At 42.0% G+C, this 26,139-nt stretch overlaps 1 protein-coding gene across 1 annotated transcript in view; it reads left to right on the plus strand.

Moving 5' to 3' along the window:
* LOC123755799 (lachesin) overlaps positions 1-26,139 on the plus strand; it is a 74,746-nt gene that overhangs the window by 32,960 nt on the left and 15,647 nt on the right. The window contains exon 3 of the mRNA XM_069300086.1: positions 6,514-6,854. Coding sequence (XP_069156187.1) covers positions 6,514-6,854 — 341 coding nt within the window. The remainder of the gene's footprint in view (positions 1-6,513; positions 6,855-26,139) is intronic.

The following is a 26,139-nucleotide window of genomic DNA, read 5'->3' on the forward strand; positions in this document are numbered from 1 at the left end:
GTGTGGAAACCTCCGCCCTTTTCCATGACTGTTACATCTAGAAAAGGCAGCTTCCCATCCTTTTCCGTCTCGTAAGTGAAACGCAGCACGGAACTCTGCTCAAATGCCTCCTTCAGCTCCTGCAGATGTCTGACATCAGGTACAAGCAGAACTTATTGCAGAAGGAGGAAAGAATCGAGGCAACTACAGAAGCACCATACTGTCCCCCGAGCTTAGAGCGGCAGCTAAGAGCCTTCGTGAGAACAAGGAGATAGTTGTCAGGAGAGGTGACAAGTCGCCAATATATGTCATTCTTAAAAAAGACGAATATCTGGCGAAAATGAACATCATACTCTCTGACCAAACTAAGTTCCAAAGGGTAACGAAGGACACTACAGCCGAATTAAAAACAAAGGTCAACAAACTGATCGAAACTGTGAACGCCAAGAAATCCGGACTCCACCTGCCAAAGATCATTGGGGAATATAAACCTGGATATGCGTATGGAAATGTCAAGACGCACAAGCCTGGAAACCCACTTCGGCCAATCATTAGCCAGATACCCACACCCACGTACAGATTGGCAAAGCGACTCAACGGCCTGCTGACTCCTTATGTTCCTTGCGCCTTCAGCCTGAAGTCTCCAAAGGAATTTGTGGACTTACTGCGGGGCGCACGGGCCACAGGGATAAGAGCCTCGTTGGACGTAGAATCGCTGTTTACCAACGTACCTGTGGACGAGACAATCGGAATGATAGCCGACAGAGTGTATCGTGATCCAGCCTGTACTCCTCTTGACATGCCAGAAAGTATTCTGAGGAAACTACTCCAAGCTTGTACTAAAGAGGCACCCTTCTTGAGCCCGGATGGGCATATGTATAAGCAAGTAGATGGGGTCGCTATGGGTTCTCCCCTAGGTGTCCTGTTTGCAAACTTCTACATGGGTACCATCGAGCAAAAAGTCTTAGTCGACATGAACTTGAAACCGGCCATATACTGCAGGTATGTTGACGACATTTTTACACAGGTACCTGATGTCAGACATCTGCAGGAGCTGAAGGAGGCATTTGAGCAGAGTTCCGTGCTGCGTTTCACTTACGAGACGGAAAAGGATGGGAAGCTGCCTTTTCTAGATGTAACAGTCATGGAAAAGGGCGGAGGTTTCCACACTGCAGTCTACACAAAGGAAACAAACATAGGAATGTGCCTAAATGCCAACAGCGACTGCCCTGACAGGTACAAGAGGAGTGTTGTTAACGCATACGTCGACCGTGCTCTCAGCCACAGCTCAGAATGGAAGCAAGTCGACGAAGAACTCTGTAGGGTAAGGCAGGTTCTAGTCAATAACGGCTTCTCCAATGGTTTCATCGAAGACATCATAAGAAGGAAAGTGAAAAGCCATGCAACCTCCGAAGAGACAACTAACACAACACCTATACCCCCTATTAGACTATTTTACAGGAACTTCTTTTCCACAGCTCATAAAACAGAGGAAAGGGTCCTGAAAGATATTGTTAATAGAAACGTTATCCCTACAGACAAAAATCAGAGGATACAACTGACGATTTACTATAAAACCAGAAAAACGGCCAGCCTACTCATGAGAAACTCCAGACACGAAACAGAACGCTTTAAAAGAGACTAACGTCGTCTATGCCTTCAAATGCCCACTTGGGGACTGTAAGCTCCAAAAAACCCAGTATATAGGCAAGACAACAACATCTCTTTCTAGGCGTTTAACGATGCATAAACAACAGGGCTCCATTAAGGAACATATAATCTCTTCCCATAACCAAACCATCGCCAGAGAAATCCTAGTAAACAACACAGAAATCATCGATAGATACAGCGATAGCAGGCGGCTTGACGTTTGCGAGGCACTACACATCAAGAAGTCAACACCAGCAATCAACAGCCAATTATTGCACAACTATATTCTACCCACCTCAAGACTCCGCTCCAATATAGAAGCATCAAGAAATATGGACCAATAGGCTTTCTACAAACACTTCTATTCAATATCCATTGTTTCGTGTTCTGTCTTGTGTTGATACTTTTAATACCCTATTAATATCCTCTAATGCCACATCATCCTTCCCACCTCACTCAAATGTAATGCCACATCACCCTTCCCACCTCACTCAAATGTAGATATAAAATCAGGGAAACGCAAGTTCTAATCAGTTGTGTATTTGTGAAGTCTTTGAAAATGTAATAAGTTTTACGGAACGCGCCCGTGTCGCGTCAGACTAGAAATAAAAATGAATTTTGGAGAAGTGATTTTTGATTTACCTCCAACAGTGAAGCGTAATGTACGAAAGATTGAGAAAATTCGTGTTAGAATTATTAATCTTACTTTTTCGGTCATATTTAATAAAATATATATATATATATATATATATATATATATATATATATATATATATATATATATATATATATATATATATATATATATATATATCAACAAGTCACTTTTGGGCCTCACATTCAGTGCAAATATTATTTTTGTCCATAAACAGAGAAAATCAGATTTGAATAATTGACGTCAATGCTAAATTTCTGCCAAACTTTTTTAATATGCAGAAAACGGAAGACTCTTAGTTAAACATTTAAATATTCTTGTTCCAAATGTCTGGCAAAATATTTACTAATTGGTTCCTGATTAAATATTCGTTTGAAGGAGAATTAGGCATAAAGTCAATTTTTAACCTGCAAGCATTGATGAAGTCAACTTGTATAACAATCACATGATTGAAAGGTTGTTAAAAACACGTGACTACCATCACAGTAATGCATAAACCACAACAAAATAACTAACTTATCCGAAGAGCTTATACCCTAATTCGACTCCTAACAGCCCTAAGCCCTAACAGACGCCTAAGTAACACACTTACCTTTCATAAGGACTCCCTAACTTGGCCCTCAACAGCCTTAACCCAACCCTTAAGTCTCTTCCTAAGCAGTCCTCTAACTTAACCAATACTTCACCCTGTCTAGGCACTGCCTAACTTATCTTAAGCAAGCCCCCCTTAACTTAACCTAAGTAACACTTGTTAGTTCCCGTCGTTCTCTTCTGCCTACTTCCGTTAGCTGTGGTACGATAGAGTACCTTCGTTGTCCTTGTCCAATACGAACGGATAACGTGGCTGAATGGCTTGCAGACACACGCAACAATGTACACAAAATGTCTTCTATGTACATTGTCACACAGGTGAGTAATGGAGGTGACTCGATTCCATTCTACACGGAGAGAGAGAGAGAGAGAGAGAGAGAGAGAGAGAGAGAGAGAGAGAGAGAGAGACAGAGACAGACAGAGAGAGAGAGAGAGAGAGAGAGAGAGAGAGAAAGAGAGAGAGAGAGAGAGAGAGAGATGGAGTGGTTATTGAGAACTTAGGTGGTCACAAGCACGTTCAACACACCGATAAGACTCCCTCGGTGTTGAGCAAGCCCAAGAGACTGTCTCTCTCTCTCTCTCACTCTCTCTGTCTCTCTCTCTCTCTCTCTCTCTCTCTCTCTCTCTCTCTCTCTCTCTCTCTCTCTCTCTCTCTCTCTCTCTCTCTCTTTTTTTTTTTTTTTTTTTTTTTTTTTTTTTTTTTTTTTTTTAAACTAAGACTAGGATTCATAAGGGATGCCTAATAACATACCTATTGAAACTGCAAGCAAGAGCTGTTATCCTACCTCAGCTCATCTGAAGCCTACACCTAGAAACTCATTTATTACATAAGAGTATACTTTGAAACTAACACAATGGGAACTATCATATATTAACTTATGTAAGCTAAGTTGAAACCTACTCCTAGATGCCCATTTATTTCATGAGCCTGGTATTATTTGCTTTAGAAGGAATAGCCTTTATTCATTAAAAAACATTAAGTAACAATCAAATAAGGAACAGGATGAGCTTGTAGCCAGCTGTGTGCCAGAGTCTTCATGTGAACAGTTGACCTGATCTCCCGTGTATCAATCTGTTGAGCGAACAAGTTCCAGATGCGAGTAAGTCTCGGAAGGAATGAACGCTGATGGAGTGATGTTCTTGAGAATGGCACTTCCAGCATGAGACTGTTGAAGGTTGAGAGCCTAGTGTTACGAGTGGGAACTACTGGTACTCCACGGAGTTGGGCCAAGTGCGGAACTTTAAGGATGTTGGCCTTGTACATAACAGTAAGACCAACAACGTCCCGACGGTGTTGCAGGCTCTGATGTTCAGACCGTTCCCACCTGACTTGGTCAAGACTAGAGATAAGCCTTCTAGCCCGTCTCTCCACTTTGTCCAACAGTCTGACGAAAGATGGGGGGCAGGCAATCCAGGAAAGGGGTGCATACTCAAGATGGGAGCGAACTTGAGCTTCATATAAGGTTTTGCAACCCTTGCTGTCAAGAAGATATGAGATGCGCCGTAGTGCTGTAAGTTTCCTGGCTGCCTTTTTAGCTAAGTTTACCACATGGCTCTTCATTGTCATTGAAGAGTCGAACTTCATTCCCAAGATGTCAAATTCTTCTGTGAACTCTAGGGATTTGCCACCCATTTGCAGTTCTGTCCGATTCGCCTCTCTCTCTCTCTCTCTCTCTCTCTCTCTCTCTCTCTCTCTCTCTCTCTCTCTCTCTCTCTCTCTCTCTCTCTCTCTCTCTCTCTCTCTCTCTCTCTCTCTCTCTCTCTCTCTCTCTCTCTCTCTCTCTCTCTCTCTCTCTCTCTCTCTCTCTCTCTCTCTCTCTCTCTCTCTCTCTCTCTCTCTCTCAACAATACCAGGATTTCACAATGAAATAAACTTTCATGAACTCAGACATTCTCAAATGATAACTTTACAATTGCAAAATATTTTTCAAGATCCATATATAAACATTTGAGAGTTCAAGGACACTCTTGGGAGCTCATAACTCGCCTTGCAACATTCAATTGAAAGACGACTGAGTCCACCAGTAGCGTGTCTCTGCACGATATCATTAATATGTGGAGTATATGGTGGTGTTTGGGTCCACTGTCACCTCTAGAGTACCTTGCCTTGTCAGGTGCTATAAGAGGTATACTGGCTTGGTGGTTTTTCTCCTGATAATTACCTTACCTTAACTTACCTTACCTTACCTTACCTTACCTTACCTTACCTTACCTTACCTTCCCCTTATTCTTCCATCGGTTGACTCGGTAGAACAAGACGTTTCACTGTTGCCTGTGTTCTTATATCCAGCAAGTAAATAGGAATATAGATTGTTATCTATTTTTTGCCAGATAAGTCTTAAATAAATATTGTTGTATAAATAGGGACATCACAAGATATTACTTAATAAATAGAAAATACAACTTATATTTATAAACCATAAATTGTGTTCTTAGTCAATTAAGCTTTCCTTTTTGTCCAATATGCTCCTAAAACTGCTCAGAAAAGAAAATTGTTGGAACATATAGTGTCTGAAATTTCATCTTCACTGAGGGAGTCGTTCAGACCCTTGAGTGAACACAGAGGTGATGGAGTTAATTGTTATGTTGCTTGCAATTGATTTTCACTGCTAGACCCATGTATTTTCAATTGTTTTGTTATTAATATCCTAATGTAAATTTTTTTCTCAATAACTTTTCGTTTGTTTAAAATTTTCGATTAGTTTCTTAAAGGTTAGGATAGGGATTTATATTAAAATTAGGAATAAAATTAAAACGATCTATAGTTAGACCCTTTCCCACGAAATTTGCATACAGGAACCTTAGAAAATGATGTGGTTTCTGCTAATGTTCAGGAAACACGACAAAAGCAAATATAGAGTTTTGCCAGAAAACGAATGTTGGTCATATATATACTCCGAGTTTATTTAAGTCCACCTCTTCTCGGTGTGTGTGATAACACACCGTCTTGCAGCCGTCTTGCAGCCGTCGTCCTTCTGTTTGTTTGCAGAGTTGTGAGAACAAGTTCTCTCAATCTCTCAGTTAATCTCTCGTAGTTACTTTCCATTATCCGGGACACGCTTAGCGGAATACGTTTTTTAATGTGTACTTGTCAAAATAGGTAATTTTTTTAGACGAGTATCTTAATCTGGGGCTGCATACTCTCAAACTGGTCTCACGTAGGTGATAACCGTATCAGGGAACACTACTTTATACAGTCCTTTGAAAAAGTTATTCTGATGCTTGCCATTGTTAAGGACGTCGCTTAGTTAACGGGCCAGATGGCATAATGTTTTGGTGGATGGGCTTTGGTGCTTGTCCCGTATTGGTCCTCAGGACACCTCATACGTGAGACAAGGCGCTACACGGCGCTTGTCTCACGTATGTTAGGGTGGACACGAGTCTTCCCCAGTCTTACCTAACCTTTCTCATCAACTTTGCAGCTCAAACCTCAACATTGACGAGTATCTTCCATGCTGCTTCACATCCTTACAGTACACCAGTTTCCACCGTACGCTAGCCTATTTGTTAACTGATTTATCGATTTACTTTCTCTTCCACTTGTCTCCTAAATGTGTGTGTGTGTGTGTGTTTATCCTCTCCAATCTCTCCCAGGATCACCTTCCCCTTGATTATGAGGTTCACCTTCTCTCTTGCAGATCTGGTGCTGTCGGTGGGAGACACCGGCCGGGGGCAGAGTCCGGTTGTGAGGGCCCAGGGCACCCCTGTGGCCCTCGGGTACACGGGACAGGATGAGGACGACGCTGGGGGCCACCAGAACAGCCCCCAGGCGGCCTTGGGTCACAAACGCGCCACCGTGTACAACACCCAGGGTGTGGGGAGCCAGGCCCTCGGGCTCCCTGGCCCTCAGGCCATGGGGTACGCCGGTCGGGATCCAGACACGCCCTACTTCGACTACCTGGAGTCACCCAACGTGACGGCCCTGCTGGGCAAAACTGCCGTCCTCAACTGTCGCGTCCGGAACATTGGCAACAAAACGGTAAGTGTGTGTGTGTGTGTGTGTGTGTGTGTGTGTGTGTGTGTGTGTGTGTGTGTGTGTGTGTGTGTGTGTGTGTGTGTGTGTGTGTGTGTGTGTGTGTGTGTGTGTGTGTGTGTGTGTGTGTGTGTGTGTGTGTGTGTACTCACCTAGTCACCTAGTTGTGTTTGCGGGGGTTGAGCTCTGGCTCTTTGGTCCCGCCTCTCAACCGTCAATCAACAGGTTTACAGGTTCCTGAGCCTATTGGGCTCTATCATATCTACACTTGAAACTGTGTATGGAGTCAGCCTCCACCACATCACTTCCTAATGCATTCCATTAGTCAACCACTCTGACACTAAAAAAGTTCTTTCTAATATCTCTGTGGCTCATTTGGGCACTCAGTTTCCACCTGTGTCCCCTTGTGCGTGTGCCCCTTGTGTTAAATAGCCTGTCTTTATCTACCCTATCAATCCCCTTCAGAATCTTGAATGTGGTGATCATGTCCCCCCCCCCCCTAACTCTTCTGTCTTCCAGCGAAGTGAGGTTTAATTCCCGTAGTCTCTCCTCGTAGCTTATACCACTCAGCTCGGGTACTAGTCTGGTGGCAAACCTTTGAACCTTTTCCAGTTTAGTCTTATGCTTGACTAGATATGGACTCCATGCTGGGGCTGCATACTCCAGGATTGGCCTGACATATGTGGTATACAAAGTTCTGAATGATTCTTTACACAAGTTTCTGAATGCCGTTCGTATGTTGGCCAGCCTGGCATATGCCGCTGATGTTATCCGCTTGATATGTGCTGCAGGAGACAGGTCTGGCGTGATATCAACCCCCAAGTCTTTTTCTTTCTCTGACTCTTGAAGAAATTCCTCTCCCAGATGATACCTTGTATCTGGTCTCCTGCTCCCTACACCTATCTTCATTACATTACATTTGGTTGGGTTAAACTCTAACAACCATTTGTTCGACCATTCCTTCAGCTTGTCTAGGTCTACTTGAAGCCTCAAACAGTCCTCTTCTGTTTTAATCCTTCTCATAATTTTGGCATCGTCCGCAAACATTGAGAGAAATGAATCTATACCCTCCTGGAGATCATTTACATATATCAGAAACAAGATAGAACAGAGTACAGAGCCCTGTGGGACTCCACTGGTGAATTCACGTCAATCTGAGGTCTCACCCCTCACCGTAACTCTCTGCTTCCTATTGCTTAGGTACTCCCTTATCCACTGGAGCACCTTACCAGCTACACCTGCCTGTCTCTCCAGCTTATGTACCAGCCTCTTATGCGGTACTGTGTCAAAGGCTTTCCGACAATCCAAGAAAATGCAGTCCGCCCAGCCCTCTCTTTCTTGCTTAATCTTTGTCACCTGGTCGTAGAATTCTATCAAGCCTGTCAGGCAAGATTTACCCTCCCTGAACCCATGTTGGCGATTTGTCACGAAGTCCCTTCTCTCCAGATGTTGTGTGTGTGTACTCACCTAGTTGTGCTTGCGGAGGTTGAGCTCTGGCTCTTTGGTCCCGCCTCTCAACCGTCAATCAACAGGTGTACAGGTTCCTGTTCCTATTGGGCTCTATCATATCTACACTTGAAAATGTGTATGGAGTCAGTCTCCACCACATCACTTCCTAATGCATTCCATTTGTCAACCACTCTGACACTAAAAAAGTTCTTTCTAATATCTCTGTGGCTCATCTGGGTATTAAGTTTCCACCTGTGTCCTCTAGTGCGTGTGTGTGTGTGTGTGTGTGTGTGTGTGTGTGTGTGTGTGTGTGTGTGGTGTGGTGTGTGTGTGTGTGTGGTGTGTGTGTGTACTCACCTATTTGTACTCACCTATTTGTGCTTCCGGGGGTTGAGCTTTGGCTCTTTGGTCCCGCCTCTCAACTGTCAATCAACTGGTGTACAGATTCCTGAGCCTACTGGGCTCTATCATATCTACATTTAAAACTGTGTATGGAGTCAGCCTCCACCACATCACTGCCTAGTGCATTCCATCCGTTAACTACTCTGACACTGAAAAAGTTCCTTCTAACGTCTCTGTGGCTCATGTGTGTACTCAGTTTCCACCTGTGTCCCCTTGTTCGCGTCCCACCAGTGTTGAATAGTTTATCCTTGTTTACCCGGTCGATTCCTCTGAGGATTTTGTAGGTTGTGATCATGTCTCCCCTTACTCTTCTGTCTTCCAATGTCGTAACATGCATTTCCCGCAGCCTTTCCTGTGGCTGTGGCTGTGCACACACAGCCTATGTGTGTGTGTGTGTGTGTGTGTGTGTGTGTGTGTGTGTGTGTGTGTGTGTGTGTGTGTGTGTGTGTGTGTGTGTGTGTGTGTGTGTGTGTGTGTGTGTGTGTGTGTGTGTGTACTCATCTATTTGTACTCACCTATTTGTGCTTGCAGGATCGAACATTGACTCTTGGATCCCGCCTTTCCAGCTATCGGTTGTTTACAGCAATGACTCCTGTCCCATTTCCCTATCATACCTAGTTTTAAAAGTATGAATAGTATTTGCTTCCACAACCTGTTCCCCAAGTGCATTCCATTTTTCCACTACTCTCACGATAAAAGAAAACTTCCTAACATCTCTGTGACTCATCTGAGTTTCCAGTTTCCACCCATGTCCCCTCGTTCTGTTATTATTACGTGTGAACATTTCATCTATTTCCACTTTGTCAATTCCCCTGAGTATTTTATATGTCCCTATCATATCTCCTCTCTCCCTTCTTTTCTCTAGTGTCGTAAGGTTCAGTTCCTTCAGCCGCTCTTCATATCCCATCCCTCGTAACTCTGGGACAAGCCTCGTCGCAAACCTCTGAACCTTCTCCAGTTTCTTTATGTGTTTCTTCAGGTGGGGGCTCCATGATGGCGCGGCATACTCTAAGACGGGTCTCACGTAGGCAGTGTAAAGCGCCCTAAAAGCCTCCTCATTTAGGTTTCTGAATGAAGTTCTAATTTTTGCCAGTGTAGAGTACGCTGCTGTCGTTTTCCTATTTATATGTGCCTCAGGAGTTAGATTAGGTGTCACATCCACTCCCAGGTGTGGATGTGATGTGTGTGTGGATGTGTGTGTGTGTGTGTGTGTGTGTGTGTGTGTGTGTGTGTGTGTGTGTGTGTGTGTGTGTGTGTGTGTGTGTGTGTGTGTGTGTGTGTGTGTGTGTGTGTGTGTGTGTGTGTGTGGCTGTTTGACACGAAGGAACAGTTTATTGACCAGGAAAAGATTGAGTTATCTTTTGTTTACTCATGAATGGGGGGAGGGGAGGAAGAAGCGAGGTTCTTTTTTTCTGTAACTACATCAATTGCCCCGTTAATTACCCTTTGAATTCAAATTGCTCTGTAAATAATCACTTGACTCCAAAGTGGCTCAGCTAAAGACACTTGGAATCCTAAATGATGACTTTCCCTAGTAACGTTTAAGCCAGGCAGCGAGCACGTAGTCAGGGAGATGGAGCCCCTTGTCCATCTCCTCTTCAATGTAGTTAATTTTGCATATCCCACACACACACACATCGATCGCCACTCGGCCGATGTGAACGAATACCTGTGTTGTGAGTGACGGGTCCGAGGCAGGATGTTGTTGCTGTATGTTGCACCTTGCTGCATTGCAGGTCCCTGGCGTTGTTCTGCGTGAAGCTCCATTGGCAATGCAGGAGAACAGTGTTGCACGGAGCGTCTGCGGACCAATATTGTGTGTTGTTGTTGTACTGATGCTCGCAGGTATATAGTAGTGGTAGGCCTCCTTCAGTCTCGGGATACTATAGAGTTGGGATCTGGTTGTTAGTGCTGGTGTAGCGATTGGGGTGGTTGATGAAGCCAATCCCAGATTGGGTGACCATCCCACACTGACCATCCCACACTGACCATCCTACACTGACCATCCTACACTGACCATCCCACACTGACCATCTTGGCCAAACACAAGGTACCAGCTGGGAGTGGAAATCCTCCAGGTGTCAGGAAGAGAGGAAAATTTGGGAGTTAATCTCACACCAGCCCACATCAAAAGTATAACATCAGCGGCGTATGCAAGGCTGGCGAACACAACTGCCTTCAGAAACTTGTAGTAATGAATCAATCAAAAGCTTGTATACCTCCCATCCCCACCCCACACTGAGGCGCCTGACAGCTGAGTGGACAGCGTTTCGGATTCGTAGTCCTGAGGTTCCGGGTTCGATCCCCGGTGGAGGCGGAGACAAATGGGCAAAATGTTTCTTTCACTTTGATGCCCTGTTACCTAGCAGTAAATAGGTACCTGGGAGTTAGACAGCTGCTACGGGCTGCTTCCTGAGGGGGTGTAACAAAAAGGAGGCTTGGTCGAGGACCGGGCCGCGGGGACACTAAGCCCCGAAATCATCTCAAGATAACTCAAGATAACCTCATATGTCAGACCAATACTGGAATATGCAGCTCCAGCCTGGAGTCCACATCTAGTCAAACACAAAACGAAGTTAGAAAAGGTTCAGAGGTATGCCACCAGGCTGGTCCCCCAGCTGAGATGTATGAACTACGAGGAAACATTACTGGAACTGAACCTCACGACATTGGATGACAGAAGAGTTATGGGAGACATGATCACTACCTATAAAATTCTCAGATGAATTGACCAGGTAGATAAAGATAAATTTTTAACACTGGTGGTACGCGAACAAGGGGACACAGGTGGAAACTTAGTACCCAAATGAGCCACAGAAACGTTAGAAAGAACTTTTTCAGTGTCAGAGTGGTTGACAAATGGAATGCACTAGGCAGTGATGTGGTGGAGGCTGACTCCATACACAGTTTCAAGTGTAGATATGACAGAGCCCAATAGGCTCAGGAACCTGTACACCAGTTGATTGACAGTTGAGAGGTGGGACCAAAGAGCCAGAGCTCAACCCCCGCAAACAAAAATATATGAGTACACATACACATCACTCTTCGCCTCCACTATAAGACGATGGAGTATACTCTGTATACTCTGTATAGGGAGCCGGTCGGCCGAGCGGACAGCACGCTGGACCTGTGATCCTGTGGTCCTGGGGTCGATCCCAGGCGCCGGCGAGAAACAATGGGCAGAGTTTCTTTCACCCTATGCCCCTGTTACCTAGCAGTAAAATAGGTACCTGGGTGTTAGTCAGCTGTCACGGGCTGCTTCCTGGGGGTGGAGGCCTGGTCGAGGACCGGGCCGCAGGGACACTAAAAAGCCCCGAAATCATCTCAAGATAATCTCAAGATAATCTCTGTATACCTAAGCTGAATTATTAACACCCTTTTATATATTACCTGAAAAATATATAGGTTGTGAATGAGGTCTTTGTTCCCCTGCTGCCCCGAATGCACCAATAAGAGCTGCCCCGAATGCACCAATAAGAGCTGCCCCGTATGCACCAATAAGAGCTGCCCCGAATGCACCAATAAGAGCTGCCCCGTATGCACCAATAAGAGCTGCCCCGAATGCACCAATAAGAGCTGCCCCGAATGCACCAATAAGAGCTGCCCCGAATGCACCAATAAGAGCTGCCCCGAATGCACCAATAAGAGCTGCCCCGTATGCACCAATAAGAGCTGCCCCGTATGCACCAATAAGAGCTGCCCCGTATGCACCAATAAGAGCTGCCCCGTATGCACCAATAAGAGCTGCCCCGTATGCACCAATAAGAGCTGCCCCGTATGCACCAATAAGAGCTGCCCCGTATGCACCAATAGAACTCTGGGATTTCCTTTAATTTTACTGTCTTATTTGCTTATGTTTATCTCAACAACGTTAAATTATCGATTAAAAACTATTGCCAATTAAAAGCAATAAAAAATTGGCATTTCACTCATTAAAAATCTCAAAATTGCAATTCCATTTTCGTGAACTATATCATCAAGTCTTCAAAGTATTCTTGAACTTCTTGGTGAGAGTAATTCCATGGTTGAGGACATACGTAAATCATCTTAAATTCATACCCATTTAACATGTTAATTACCTCCCTTGATTGCTGCTCGGAAATCATTTAGGATTTCAAGGGTTTAATTATTGAATTGCTCTGGGTCAAGAGACAGCAGGATTACCTTCGGGGGTTACCTTGGGGTTATCTTGGGGTTACCTTGGGGTTATTTTGGGGTTACCTTGGGGTTATTTTGGGGTTACCTTGGGGTTATCTTGGGGTTACCTTGGGGTTATTTTGGGGTTATCTTGGGATTAGCTTGGGGTTATCTTGGGATTAGCTTGGGGTTACCTTGGGGTTACCTTGGGGTTACCTTGGGGTTACCTTGGGGTTACCTTAAGGTTACCTTGGGGTTACCTTGAGGCTCCCTTAAGGTTACCCTGAGGTGGTTCCGGGGATCAATATTCCCGCGGCTCTCTCTCTTTCAGCCGCTATAGGCTGCTTATAAGCACGTTCTCGACTCACAATCCGGGATCCCAAGTTCGACTTCCCCTCGGGACAGAAAACTGTTGGGTATGTGTCCTTTCACCTAATGCTCCTGTTCACCCACTAATATCTGGTTTCACCCGATAAGGGAGTTGTATCCTGGGGGGAGGATACACACCTGGCTCTTGGCTTGTTGTTAGTAATTCATTTATTATAAGTAATAAATATAACTGCTGTAGGCCTATTGGCTCATTCGCTGCCGCTTTTATTGGTCCACACGATCGAGGCAGCTCCTATACTTATTTCAACCCAGCTTATTCATATACATGTCTACTCTACGCCTGAAACAATTCAGTGAATCCATGTGTTGTGTAATTTTTGTATTATATCGACAACCATATTTTGAGACCAGTATTTACCCAGGGTCTTTCCTGCACTGTCAATTAACATACTCTGTCCAAAATGTTCATTCTTTATGGGTTACCCTCCAAAATTCTGTTATATATATATATATATATATATATATATATATATATATATATATATATATATATATATATATATATATATATATATATATATATATATATGTCGTACCTAGTAGCCAGAACTCACTTCTGAGCCTACTATGCAAGGCCCAATTTGCCTAGTAAGCCAAGTTTTCATGAATTAATTGCTTTTCGACTACCTAACCTACCTAACCTAACCTAACCTAACTTTTTCGGCTACCTAACCTAACCTAACCTATAAAGATAGGTTAGGTTAGGTTAGGTAGGGTTGGTTAGGTTCGGTCACATATCTACGTTAATTTTAACTCCAATAAAAAAAAATTTACCTCATTCATAATGAAATGGGTAGCTTTATCATTTCATAAGAAAAAATTTAGAGAAAATATTTTAATTCATGAAAACTTGGCTTATTAGGCAAATCGGGCCTTGCATTGTAGGCTGAAAAGTGAGTTCTGGCTACTAGGTACGACATATATATATATATATATATATATATATATATATATATATATATATATATATATATATATATATATATATATATATATATATATATATATATATATATATATATATATATATATATATATATATATGTCGTACCTAGTAGCCAGAACTCACTTCTGAGCCTACTATGCAAGGCCCAATTGGCCTAGTAAGCCAAGTTTTCATGAATTAATTGCTTTTCGACTACCTAACCTACCTAACCTAACCTAACCTAACTTTTTCGGCTACCTAACCTAACCTAACCTATAAAGATAGGTTAGGTTAGGTTAGGTAAGGTTGGTTAGGTTCGGACATATATCTACGTTAATTTTAACTACAATAAAAAAATTGACCTGATACATAATGAATTGGGTAGCTTTATCATTTTATAAGAACAAAATTTGAGAAACTATATTAATTCAGGAAAACTTGGCTTATTAGGCAAATCGGGCCTTGCATAGTAGGCTGAGAAGTGAGTTCTGGCTACTAGGTACGACATGTATATATATATATATATATATATATATATATATATATATATATATATATATATATATATATATATATATATATATATATATATATATATATATATATATATATATATATATTTTGGTAGCAGTCTTTCCTGTAGACATATATTATTAAATATGACCGAAAAAGTAAGATTAATAATTCTAACACGAATTTTCTCAATCTTTCGTACATTACGCTTCACTGTTGGAGGTAAATCAAAAATCACTTCTCCAAAATTCATTTTTATTTCTAGTCTGACGCGACACGGGCGCGTTTCGTAAAACTTATTACATTTTCAAAGACTTCACAAATACACAACTGATTAGAACTTACGTCTCTCTGATATTATATCTACATTTGAGTGAGGTGGGAATAATTGGCTGTTGATTGCTGGTGTTGACTTCTTGATGTGTAGTGCCTCGCAAACGTCAAGCCGCCTGCTATCGCTGTATCTATCGATGATTTCTGTGTTGTTTACTAGGATTTCTCTGGCGATGGTTTGGTTATGGGAAGAGATTATATGTTCCTCACATATATATATATATATATATATATATATATATATATATATATATATATATATATATATATATATATATACATGTCGTACCTAGTAGCCAGAACGCACTTCTCAGCCTACTATGCAAGGCCCGATTTGCCTAATAAGCCAAGTTTTCATGAATTAATTGTTTTTCGACTACCTAACCTACCTAACCTAACCTAACCTAACTTTTTCGGCTACCTAACCTAACCTAACCTATAAAGATAGGTTAGGTTAGGTTAGTTAAGATTGGTTACGTTCGGTCATATATCTTCATTAATTTTAACTCCAATAAAAAGAAACTGACCTCATACATAATGAAATGGGTAGCTTTATCATTTCATAAGAAAAAAATTAGAGAAAATATATTAATTCAGGAAAACTTGGCTTATTAGGCAAATCGGGCCTTGCATAGTAGGCCGAGAAGTACGTTCTGGCTACTAGGTACGACATACATATATATATATATATATATATATATATATATATATATATATATATATATATATATATATATATATATATATATATATATATATATATATATATATGTGACCTTCTGTATATATCAACAACTCAACTGTATATATATATATTCAACTGTATATATATATATATATATATATATATATATATATATATGGTCACATATATATATATATATATATATATATATATATATATATATATATATATATATATATATATATATATATATATATATATATATATATATATATGTGACCTTCTGAAGATGTATTTAATATACGAAAGTACTTAAGGAAATTTCCTGTTTCATTTTTCCTCCGTGGTCTGACATTGTCACATTCTTAATCACGTGTTTATTTTCGTGATATACACACACATATATATATATATATATATATATATATATATATATATATATATATATATATATATATATATATATATATATATATATATATATATATATATATATATATATATATATATATATATATATATTAGTATATTTTGGTAGCAGTCTTTCCTGTAGACATATATTATTAAATATGACCGAAAAAGTAAGATTAATAATTCTAACACGAATTTTCTCAATCTTTCGTACATTATGCTTCACTGTTGGAGGTAAATCAAAAATCACTTCTCCAAAATTCATTTTTATTTCTAGTCTGACGCGACACGGGCGCGTTTCGTAAAACTTATTACATTTTCAAAGACTTTAGTTCACAAATACACAACTGAATAGAACTTACGTATCTCCGATTTTATATCTACATTTGAGTGAGGTGGGAGGGGTGATGTGGCATTAACACAAGACAGAACAAGAGGGGATATTAATAGGGTATTAAAAGTATCAACACAAGACAGAACACAAACAATGGGTATTGAATAGAAGTGTTTGTAGAAAGCCTATTGTTCCATATTTCTTGATGCTTCTATATTGGAGCGGAGTCTTGAGGTGGGTAGAATATAGTTGTGCAATAATTGGCTGTTGATTGCTGGTGTTGACTTCTTGATGTGTAGTGCCTCGCAAACGTCAAGCCGCCTGCTATCGCTGTATCTATCGATGATTTCTGTGTTGTTTACTAGGATTTCTCTGGCGATGGTTTGGTTGTGGGAAGAGATTATATGTTCCTTAATGGAGCCCTGTTGCTTATGCATCGTTAAACGCCTAGAAAGAGATGTTGTTGTCTTGCCTATATACTGGGTTTTTTGGAGCTTACAGTCCCCAAGTGGGCATTTGAAGGCATAGACAACGTTAGTCTCTTTTAAAGCGTTCTGTTTTGTGTCTGGAGAGTTTCTCATGAGTAGGCTGGCCGTTTTTCTGGTTTTATAGTAAATCGTCAGTTGTATCCTCTGATTTTTGTCTGTAGGGATAACGTTTCTATTAACAATATCTTTCAGGACCCTTTCCTCCGTTTTATGAGCTGTGGAAAAGAAGTTCCTGTAAAATAGTCTAATAGGGGGTATAGGTGTTGTGTTAGTTGTCTCTTCAGAGGTTGCATGGCTTTTCACTTTCCTTCTTATGATGTCTTCGACGAAACCATTGGAGAAGCCGTTATTGACTAGGACCTGCCTTACCCTACAGAGTTCTTCGTCGACTTGCTTCCATTCTGAGCTGTGGCTGAGAGCACGGTCGACATATGCGTTAACAACACTCCTCTTGTACCTGTCAGGGCAGTCGCTGTTGGCATTTAGGCACATTCCTATGTTTGTTTCATAGTGCCTAAATGTGCCTAAATGCCAACAGCGACTGCCCTGACAGGTACAAGAGGAGTGTTGTTAACGCATATGTCGACCGTGCTCTCAGCCACAGCTCAGAATGGAAGCAAGTCGACGAAGAACTCTGTAGGGTAAGGCAGGTCCTAGTCAATAACGGCTTCTCCAATGGTTTCGTCGAAGACATCATAAGAAGGAAAGTGAAAAGCCATGCAACCTCTGAAGAGACAACTAACACAACACCTATACCCCCTATTAGACTATTTTACAGGAACTTCTATTCCACAGCTCATAAAACGGAGGAAAGGGTCCTGAAAGATATTGTTAATAGAAACGTTATCCCTACAGACAAAAATCAGAGGATACAACTGACGATTTACTATAAAACCAGAAAAACGGCCAGCCTACTCATGAGAAACTCTCCAGACACAAAACAGAACGCTTTAAAAGAGACTAACGTTGTCTATGCCTTCAAATGCCCACTTCGGGACTGTAAGCTCCAAAAAACCCAGTATATAGGCAAGACAACAACATCTCTTTCTAGGCGTTTAACGATGCATGAGCAACAGGGCTCCATTAAGGAACATATAATCTCTTCCCACAACCAAACCATCGCCAGAGAAATCCTAGTAAACAACACAGAAATCATCGATAGATACAGCGATAGCAGGCGGCTTGACGTTTGCGAGGCACTACACATCAAGAAGTCAACACCAGCAATCAACAGCCAATTATTGCACAACTATATTCTACCCACCTCAAGACTCCGCTCCAATATAGAAGCATCAAGAAATATGGAACAATAGGCTTTCTACAAACACTTCTATTCAATACCCATTGTTCGTGTTCTGTCTTGTGTTGATACTTTTAATACCCTATTAATATCCCCTCTTGTTCTGTCTTGTGTTAATGCCACATCACCCCTCCCACCTCACTCAAATGTAGATATAAAATCGGAGATACGTAAGTTCTATTCAGTTGTGTATTTGTGAACTAAAGTCTTTGAAAATGTAATAAGTTTTACGAAACGCGCCCGTGTCGCGTCAGACTAGAAATAAAAATGAATTTTGGAGAATTAATTTTTGATTTACCTCCAACAGTGAAGCGTAATGTACGAAAGATTGAGAAAATTCGTGTTAGAATTATTAATCTTACTTTTTCGGTCATATTTAATAATATATGTCTACAGGAAAGACTGCTACCAAAATATACTAATATATATATATATATATATATATATATATATATATATATATATATATATATATATATATATATATATATATATATATATATATATATATATATGTCGTACCTAGTAGCCAGAATGCACTTCTCAGCCTACTATGCAAGGCCCGATTTGCCTAATAAGCCAAGTTTTTATGAATTAATGTTTTTTCGACTACCTAACCTACCTAAACTAACCTAACCTAGCTTTTTCGGCTACCTAACCGAACCTAACCTAAAAAGATAGGTTAGGTTAGGTTAGGTAGGGATGGTTAGGTTTAGTCATATATCTACGTTAATTTTAACTCCAATAAAAAAAAATTGACCTCATACATAATGAATTGGGTAGCTTTATCATTTCATAAGAAAAACATTAGGAAAAATTTATTAATTCAGGAAAACTTGGCTTATTAGGCAAATCGGGCCTTGCATAGTAGGCTGAGAAGCGCATTCTGGCTACTAGGTACGACATATATATATATATATATATATATATATATATATATATATATATATATATATATATATATATATATATATATATATATTGGTGTATACTGGCAGCAGGTTTTCTTTCAAACATGTTTCATTGAATATGACCGCATATTCTGTATTTATTATTTTCTGGTTTAGGGCTTCTATCCCTCTAACTATTTTCTTAGCATCAGGGCTTAATTGAAAATTATTAAATTTCAATTAAGCCCTGATGCTAAGAAAATAGTTAGAGGGATAGAAGCCCTAAACCAGAAAATAATAAGTACAGAATATGCGGTCATATGCAATGAAATATATATATATATATATATATATATATATATATATATATATATATATATATATATATATATATATATATATATGCAGGTGTACAATTACAGTTGCTTATAAATTGTGAAACAAAGAGACTCATATTGGATTGTGAAATTGAAAATAACTTTTAAATTGCAAACTTGAATATAAAACATTGGAGCTTATAGAGAACTTTCAACAGCATCAATACAATAACACTAAACTCAGTAACCTGAGGATTCGAACCTAGGCCTTCATTGTGCATGTCTAGTAATATTTTAATATAACTGGCGGGTACAAGAACAGTAGACTTCTAACTCCTGTTAGCAGGCTAAGAATATGCCTGAACGAACTGGTGGGTATAAGCCTCATACCCACTAGTTTCCCCCCTGGAACCCCACCCACCATTAATTTAACAACCAGGTACCCAATCACAGCTGGTTGAACAGAGACGTACAGTTAGGGAACTGGCGCCTAGTCAATCCTCCCCGCCCAGGATTCAAACCCCAGACCAGACCTATATGTGTGGAGATAAAACAGAACAGACACGTTGTTGTTGTTGTTGTTGTTAAAGATTCGCTACCTGGAACAGAGTTCCAAGTAGCACGGGCTATGGAGAACAGACACGTGTAATACCCCGTCATATTTGTGGTGACTGCGGACTAACACTTTATCGCTGCTTCGAGCAAGAAAGGCTCGCCTAGCGTATTTCCTGGAATGTGGCAGGTGTAACTATATTATATATTAATCTCCCAATCATCAAGCTTAGCAAGCATACGACTGGCGTGACCTCGAACGAGCACCACCAAGCAAGCAGGTATGGCCACTGGGCCGTTGGTTCGTATGATGAATCAACGGTAATTCAACTTGGAATCGAACGATGATGACCTTTATTTGTCGTTGAATTGGCGTCATTCTGGGATATTGCGCCTCTGAGTGACAGTGGATCACCGTCACCGAGCAACTGACAGTTGAGTGACTCCTCCTGTCAAACACACACACACAAAGACTCAAGCTTTAATCTCCTCTCCAGGGAACATATTTTTGAACTGGGAGCAGGAGGTGGAAATTGAATATATAACATGGAACATAGTTACTTTCGTTATCAAAACCAAAAGATATACAGATCGCATCACGATATCAGATAACAACTCGCACTGCGTTATCAGTAAGGAGGATGTCTCACTTGAGGGATAATGATCCCTTCATCCCCACTCCCGAAGATATGTATTGGGAAAATATGTAGTATAAAAAAATGCTTCATTACCTCCTGCGGGAGAAGTCGTCTCGCAGTGTCGTGTAAGGTTATGACCGCATAGTTCTGCTGTTAGGGGGGGGGAGAGAGAGAGAGAGTGAGAGAGATAGTGAGAGAGAGAGAGAGAGTGAGAGAGAGAGAGAGAGTGAGAGAGAGAGAGAGAGAGAGAGAGATAGTGAGAGGGAGAGAGAGAGCCTGCCCTCTAGGTAGAGAGCTCATGTATTGAGAGGTCAACACATCAACTCATTCCACCCTACAGAGACATTCGTGGCCTTATTGTTATTCATAACTACAATCATCTCAAGGTATTCCCCCCCCCCCTCTCCACTCCTGCCCCCTCTCCCCCTTAACTTGGTTAACAACCATAATTAGTGACAACCACCACACAAGACCCTAAACCACCAATAGCCTCTCATGCTTGTTTGCTTGCTTGATGCCCTCCACAACAACATCTCACCCCCCCCCAGCGGTCACCCATCCACACACACACATCGTTGACCGCATTTAACATAACCTTGCACGTGACCCCATGACGTCAACAAGCCACACGAATGACTCATCCTCCTCTCTCTCTCTCTCTCTCCCTCACAAGTCATTTACATAATCATTAAGTTTATTCCTAATGGCTGACAATAAGAGGTTCATGCACTGTGTGTGAGTTTGGTGCGTCAGTGATGGTTACTGATGAACTGATGCGAGGTAATCAATCTTAACTTGTATAGTTGCTCATTAGCAAGATCAGCATCGTTCTTAATGAGTCTTGTCTTAGGGAAGAGAACACGAGGCACTACGGGCAAGAGAGGCGCTTGACAACATCAACTGAGACTGTCAGGGGGAGAGATCTTAATTAACAAGAAATTTTAAAATATAGTGAAAGCAAAGATATAATATGATGTTAGCAATGATGATGATGACTAAAATCATGATGCAGATGACAATTTTTCGCTCAAACAGCTCCATTTCTACTGATATCCGGAACTCAACCACATGGGCCCTCGGGGATCGAACACAGACCTTGCAGGAAGCGAGGTCATCGTACTACCGTCCTTGACAAGATACTACAATGTTATGATATTTTAATCTTGGACTGGCTGGCTGGTAGAGAGACGGCCGGGTTTCTTGCAGGGTCGGCGTTCGATCCTCCGATGATTCAAGGGGGGTTGAGCATTACCCCTTCACTCCGTTCTCACATCCCAGCACCTTGTCCTCATATCCCAGCTCCTTGTCTTCATATCCCAGCTCCTTGTGGTATATGGTCATGCTCGCTGGAGTTCTTTCTCTCGCGAAGAAACAACAAACATGTAGAACACGCTTAAAATCCACAATAGCATGATGGATCTATGCATAAATGACGAGATTTGTCACACTGTTGTGATTTTCATTGTGCATAGGCAGGAAGGGGGGGGGGTGAGTGGAGATGGGGAAGATCACTACCAACACCTGAGTGTGTGGCCTGGTACCTGAGTGTGAGGCCTGGTACCTGAGTGTGAGGCCTGGTACCTGAGTGTGTGGCCTGGTACCTGAGTGTGTGGCCTGGTACCTGAGTGTGAGGCCTGGTACCTGAGTGTGTGGCCTGGCACCTGAGTGTGTGGCCTGGTACCTGAGTGTGAGGCCTGGTACCTGAGTGTGAGGCCTGGTATCTGAGTGTGTGGCCTGGTACCTGAGTGTGTGGCCTGGTACCTGAGTGTGAGGCCTGGTACCTGAGTGTGTGGCCTGGCACCTGAGTGTGTGGCCTGGTACCTGAGTGTGAGGCCTGGTACCTGAGTGTGAGGCCTGGTACCTGAGTGTGTGGCCTGGTACCTGAGTGTGTGGCCTGGTACCTGAGTGTGAGGCCTGGTACCTGAGTGTGTGGCCTGGCACCTGAGTGTGTGGCCTGGTACCTGAGTGTGAGGCCTGGTACCTGAGTGTGAGGCCTGGTACCTGAGTGTGTGGCCTGGTACCTGAGTGTGTGGCCTGGTACCTGAGTGTGAGGCCTGGTACCTGAGTGTGAGGCCTGGTACCTGAGTGTGTGGCCTGGTACCTGAGTGTGTGGCCTGGTACCTGAGTGTGAGGCCTGGTACCTGAGTGTGTGGCCTGGTACCTGAGTGTGTGGCCTGGTACCTGAGTGTGTGGCCTGGTACCTGAGTGTGTGGCCTGGTACCTGAGTGTGAGGCCTGGTACCTGAGTGTGAGGCCTGGTACCTGAGTGTGAGGCCTGGTACCTGAGTGTGAGGCCTGGTACCTGAGTGTGAGGCCTGGTACCTGAGTGTGAGGTCTGGTACCTGAATGTTTCTATAGTTACGGTACTTTAAGCCCATCGTGGTCTAGTGGGTAGTGTGTGTGTGTGTGTCTGATATGATCCCGAACGACCGTTCGATCCCATTTTACAGCCTTAGTGTTTATTCAAACACAGAAATTTCAGTATTCAAGAGTGACCAGTCTGAAAATTGTTGTAAAATTTGATTAAATTCAAATGTTTATGTTTCACGAGGGGGAATAAACACAATATTTTTTTACACAATGGTCAAGCGAGAGTCTTGTTGTTTTGAAACCAATGTGAAAACAATATATTTTTATAATGGTTTTTTTGCCGGCTATGTATCATAATGTATTTAATACACCGAATAAAATATATAGTTGTTTAGAACAACAACAACAACATAATGGACAACTATGTTGTTGTATGTACGTCTGAGTCTGACAAGATTCAGACGTAAACATAATGTTGATGGTTTGAAAAAGTCACCTTGACTCTAAATTTAATCCTGTAAATCTTGTCTGTAGTCATTAACACCTCCATAAGACAAACTACAACCTGTCCACCAGTTGAGAGGCGGAGCCTAAGAGCCGAAGCTCAACCCCCCTTAACCACAACCACTTCCCGCCTCACAGATGTACATTCAATGGCTCTTCAGAAAGCGTTGTGTTATTTCGCATCCCATTCTAATGGGATGTTGCAACAACGTTCAAATTGTTACGTGTTAAGAGGATAGGTTGTTATGACACTTGGACAAGGGTTGATTGATGGAGATTGAGGCACCCTAGAGGTGGCACGGGCATGAATAACCCGTAACCGGACACAGGGTTGAATGGGTTGATGCAAACTCTCCTCCTTGCTTTTTGTGGCGTGGTGGTACAGTGGTACAACACTCAGCTTTGTGGTGTGGTGGTACAGTGGTACAACACTCAGCTTTGTGGTGTGGTGGTAAAGTGGTACAACACTCAGCTTTGTGGTGTGGTGGTACAGTGGTACAACACTCAGCTTTGTGGCGTGGTGGTACAGTGGTACAACACTCAGCTTTGTGGTGTGGTGGTACAGTGGTACAACACTCAGCTTTGTGGTGCGGTGGTACAGTGGTACAACACTCAGCTTTGTGGTGTGGTGGTACAGTGGTACAACACTCAGCTTTGTGGTGTGGTGGTACAGTGGTACAACACTCAGCTTTGTGGTGTGGTGGTACAGTGGTACAACACTCAGCTTTGTGGCGTGGTGGTACAGTGGTACAACACTCAGCTTTGTGGTGTGGTGGTACAGTGGTACAACACTCAGCTTTGTGGTGTGGTGGTACAGTGGTACAACACTCAGCTTTGTGGTGTGGTGGTACAGTGGTACAACACTCAGCTTTGTGGCGTGGTGGTACAGTGGTACAACACTCAGCTTTGTGGTGTGGTGGTACAGTGGTACAACACTCAGCTTTGTGGTGTGGTGGTACAGTGGTACAACACTCAGCTTTGTGGTGTGGTGGTACAGTGGTACAACACTCAGCTTCACATCACGCGGGCAAATGTTCCAGTCCCAACAATGGCATTTTGGAATTTTCAAGAATTTCAAGTATTGCTTTCTGGGCAGTAACCAAACCATTTACTACCCATTTCAAAATCTTATTTCAAAAATCCCATCCCAAATAACACCCCCAAAATAATCAACTCCCCCACTCCTGTACGTGATCCTAAACACAACATTAACTATATAGAGACGAGCTAAGATAAACCGATAAGTCTTCATTGCTATTCACGAAATCTGGTGATAAATAGATCCCATTCGCTGCACTGCCGGGGGTGTGTGCCCCCTCCCCCGCCCCCCCTGGTGATAACAGCGCCTGGAAACAGTTTCCAGCATAAATCTACACCACCCGGAATATCATGTATTCCTGGACGGTGGAAGGGGGGGGCAAACAGCCTGGAGGATTACTCCGTAAGACTCCCACGTTCCAGTCTCTGATTCATGTGTGGAGCAACACGGATCCTGGAAAGGGATATGTATATATATACATATTCATCCCGTTTGTCTGTTTATATGTACAGAGAGTATACTTAAGCCCTTGGCTGTCTTCGGGATTAAAGTATACTTGGTGGTTGGTCAGTTAGGATTTTTATTGACCGTGATAACTAACATTCCAGAGATTGATAACTGTGGTAATGTGTACACCAATAATTGTGTTCCGCTTCGCGGTGTACATCACTCGCTGTTTACTTCAGTCCTGGACTATGTTTAGGACTCAAATGTACTTCAGGTGTTGAGTGAGGAGGCAAGTGTATGTGTGGTGGCCTTAATAACCCTCCAGAGGTTGATAGACCTTAATAACCCTCCAGAGACTGATAAGCCTTACTACCCCTTCAGAAGTTGATACGTCTTAAAGCCTAACACCAAACAGTTAAGCAAACATCAAGGGGCTAATTACACACCGAAAGGTGCAATCCTACATATAGGGTGTATATATATATATATCCCCCATATGTACACACCCTGGACGAATATACTCTAATCCAGAGACTAATATATATTTCCGGTTGGGCTGTAATCTCGCCCCCCTCCCCCCTTCCCCCATCCTCAAGAACCTCCCCCCCTCCACCACGTCGTAGAGAGGTTAAGAAGCATTCATTAACCCCATCGCCAAACCCGGAAACAATATGTGTGTAAACAAGGGGAGAAAATAGAGGGATTAGTGAAGATAATTAACCGCCTGGTGAATCCTCAGTACAATGCTGGAGGCTCCCAGGGTGGGATCTGTGTGCTGGAGACTGAAGCATATTGAGTTACAAAACGGGGTGAAATAACCTCTAATGTTCTTTCTGGCCGCCAATGAAGGATTTTGAATCATAAAAAGAGGGAAGGGGAGAAATGAAGAGTAATAAATGACAATGAAGAGTATGAGTAACGGTGAATAACTTGACAGTGAGCCTTAGAAATTGAAAGAATTAAATCCCCTGAAAACACATTTTCAGTTCTTGTTATTCCTAACTATTCCTAGTTCTTGTTATTCCTAGCTGTTGTTATTCCTGTTATTCCTAGCTGTTGTTATTCCTAGCTGTTGTTATTCCTGTTATTCCTAGCTATTGTTATTCCTGTTATTCCTAGCTGTTGTTATCCTGTTATTCCTAGCTGTTGTTATTCCTGTTATTCCTAGCTGTTGTTATTCCTAGCTATTGTTATTCCTGTTATTCCTAGCTGTTGTTATTCCTAGCTG

The sequence above is a fragment of the Procambarus clarkii genome, chromosome 43, assembly GCF_040958095.1.
Source record: "Procambarus clarkii isolate CNS0578487 chromosome 43, FALCON_Pclarkii_2.0, whole genome shotgun sequence".
Classification (NCBI taxonomy): Eukaryota; Metazoa; Arthropoda; class Malacostraca; order Decapoda; family Cambaridae; genus Procambarus; species Procambarus clarkii.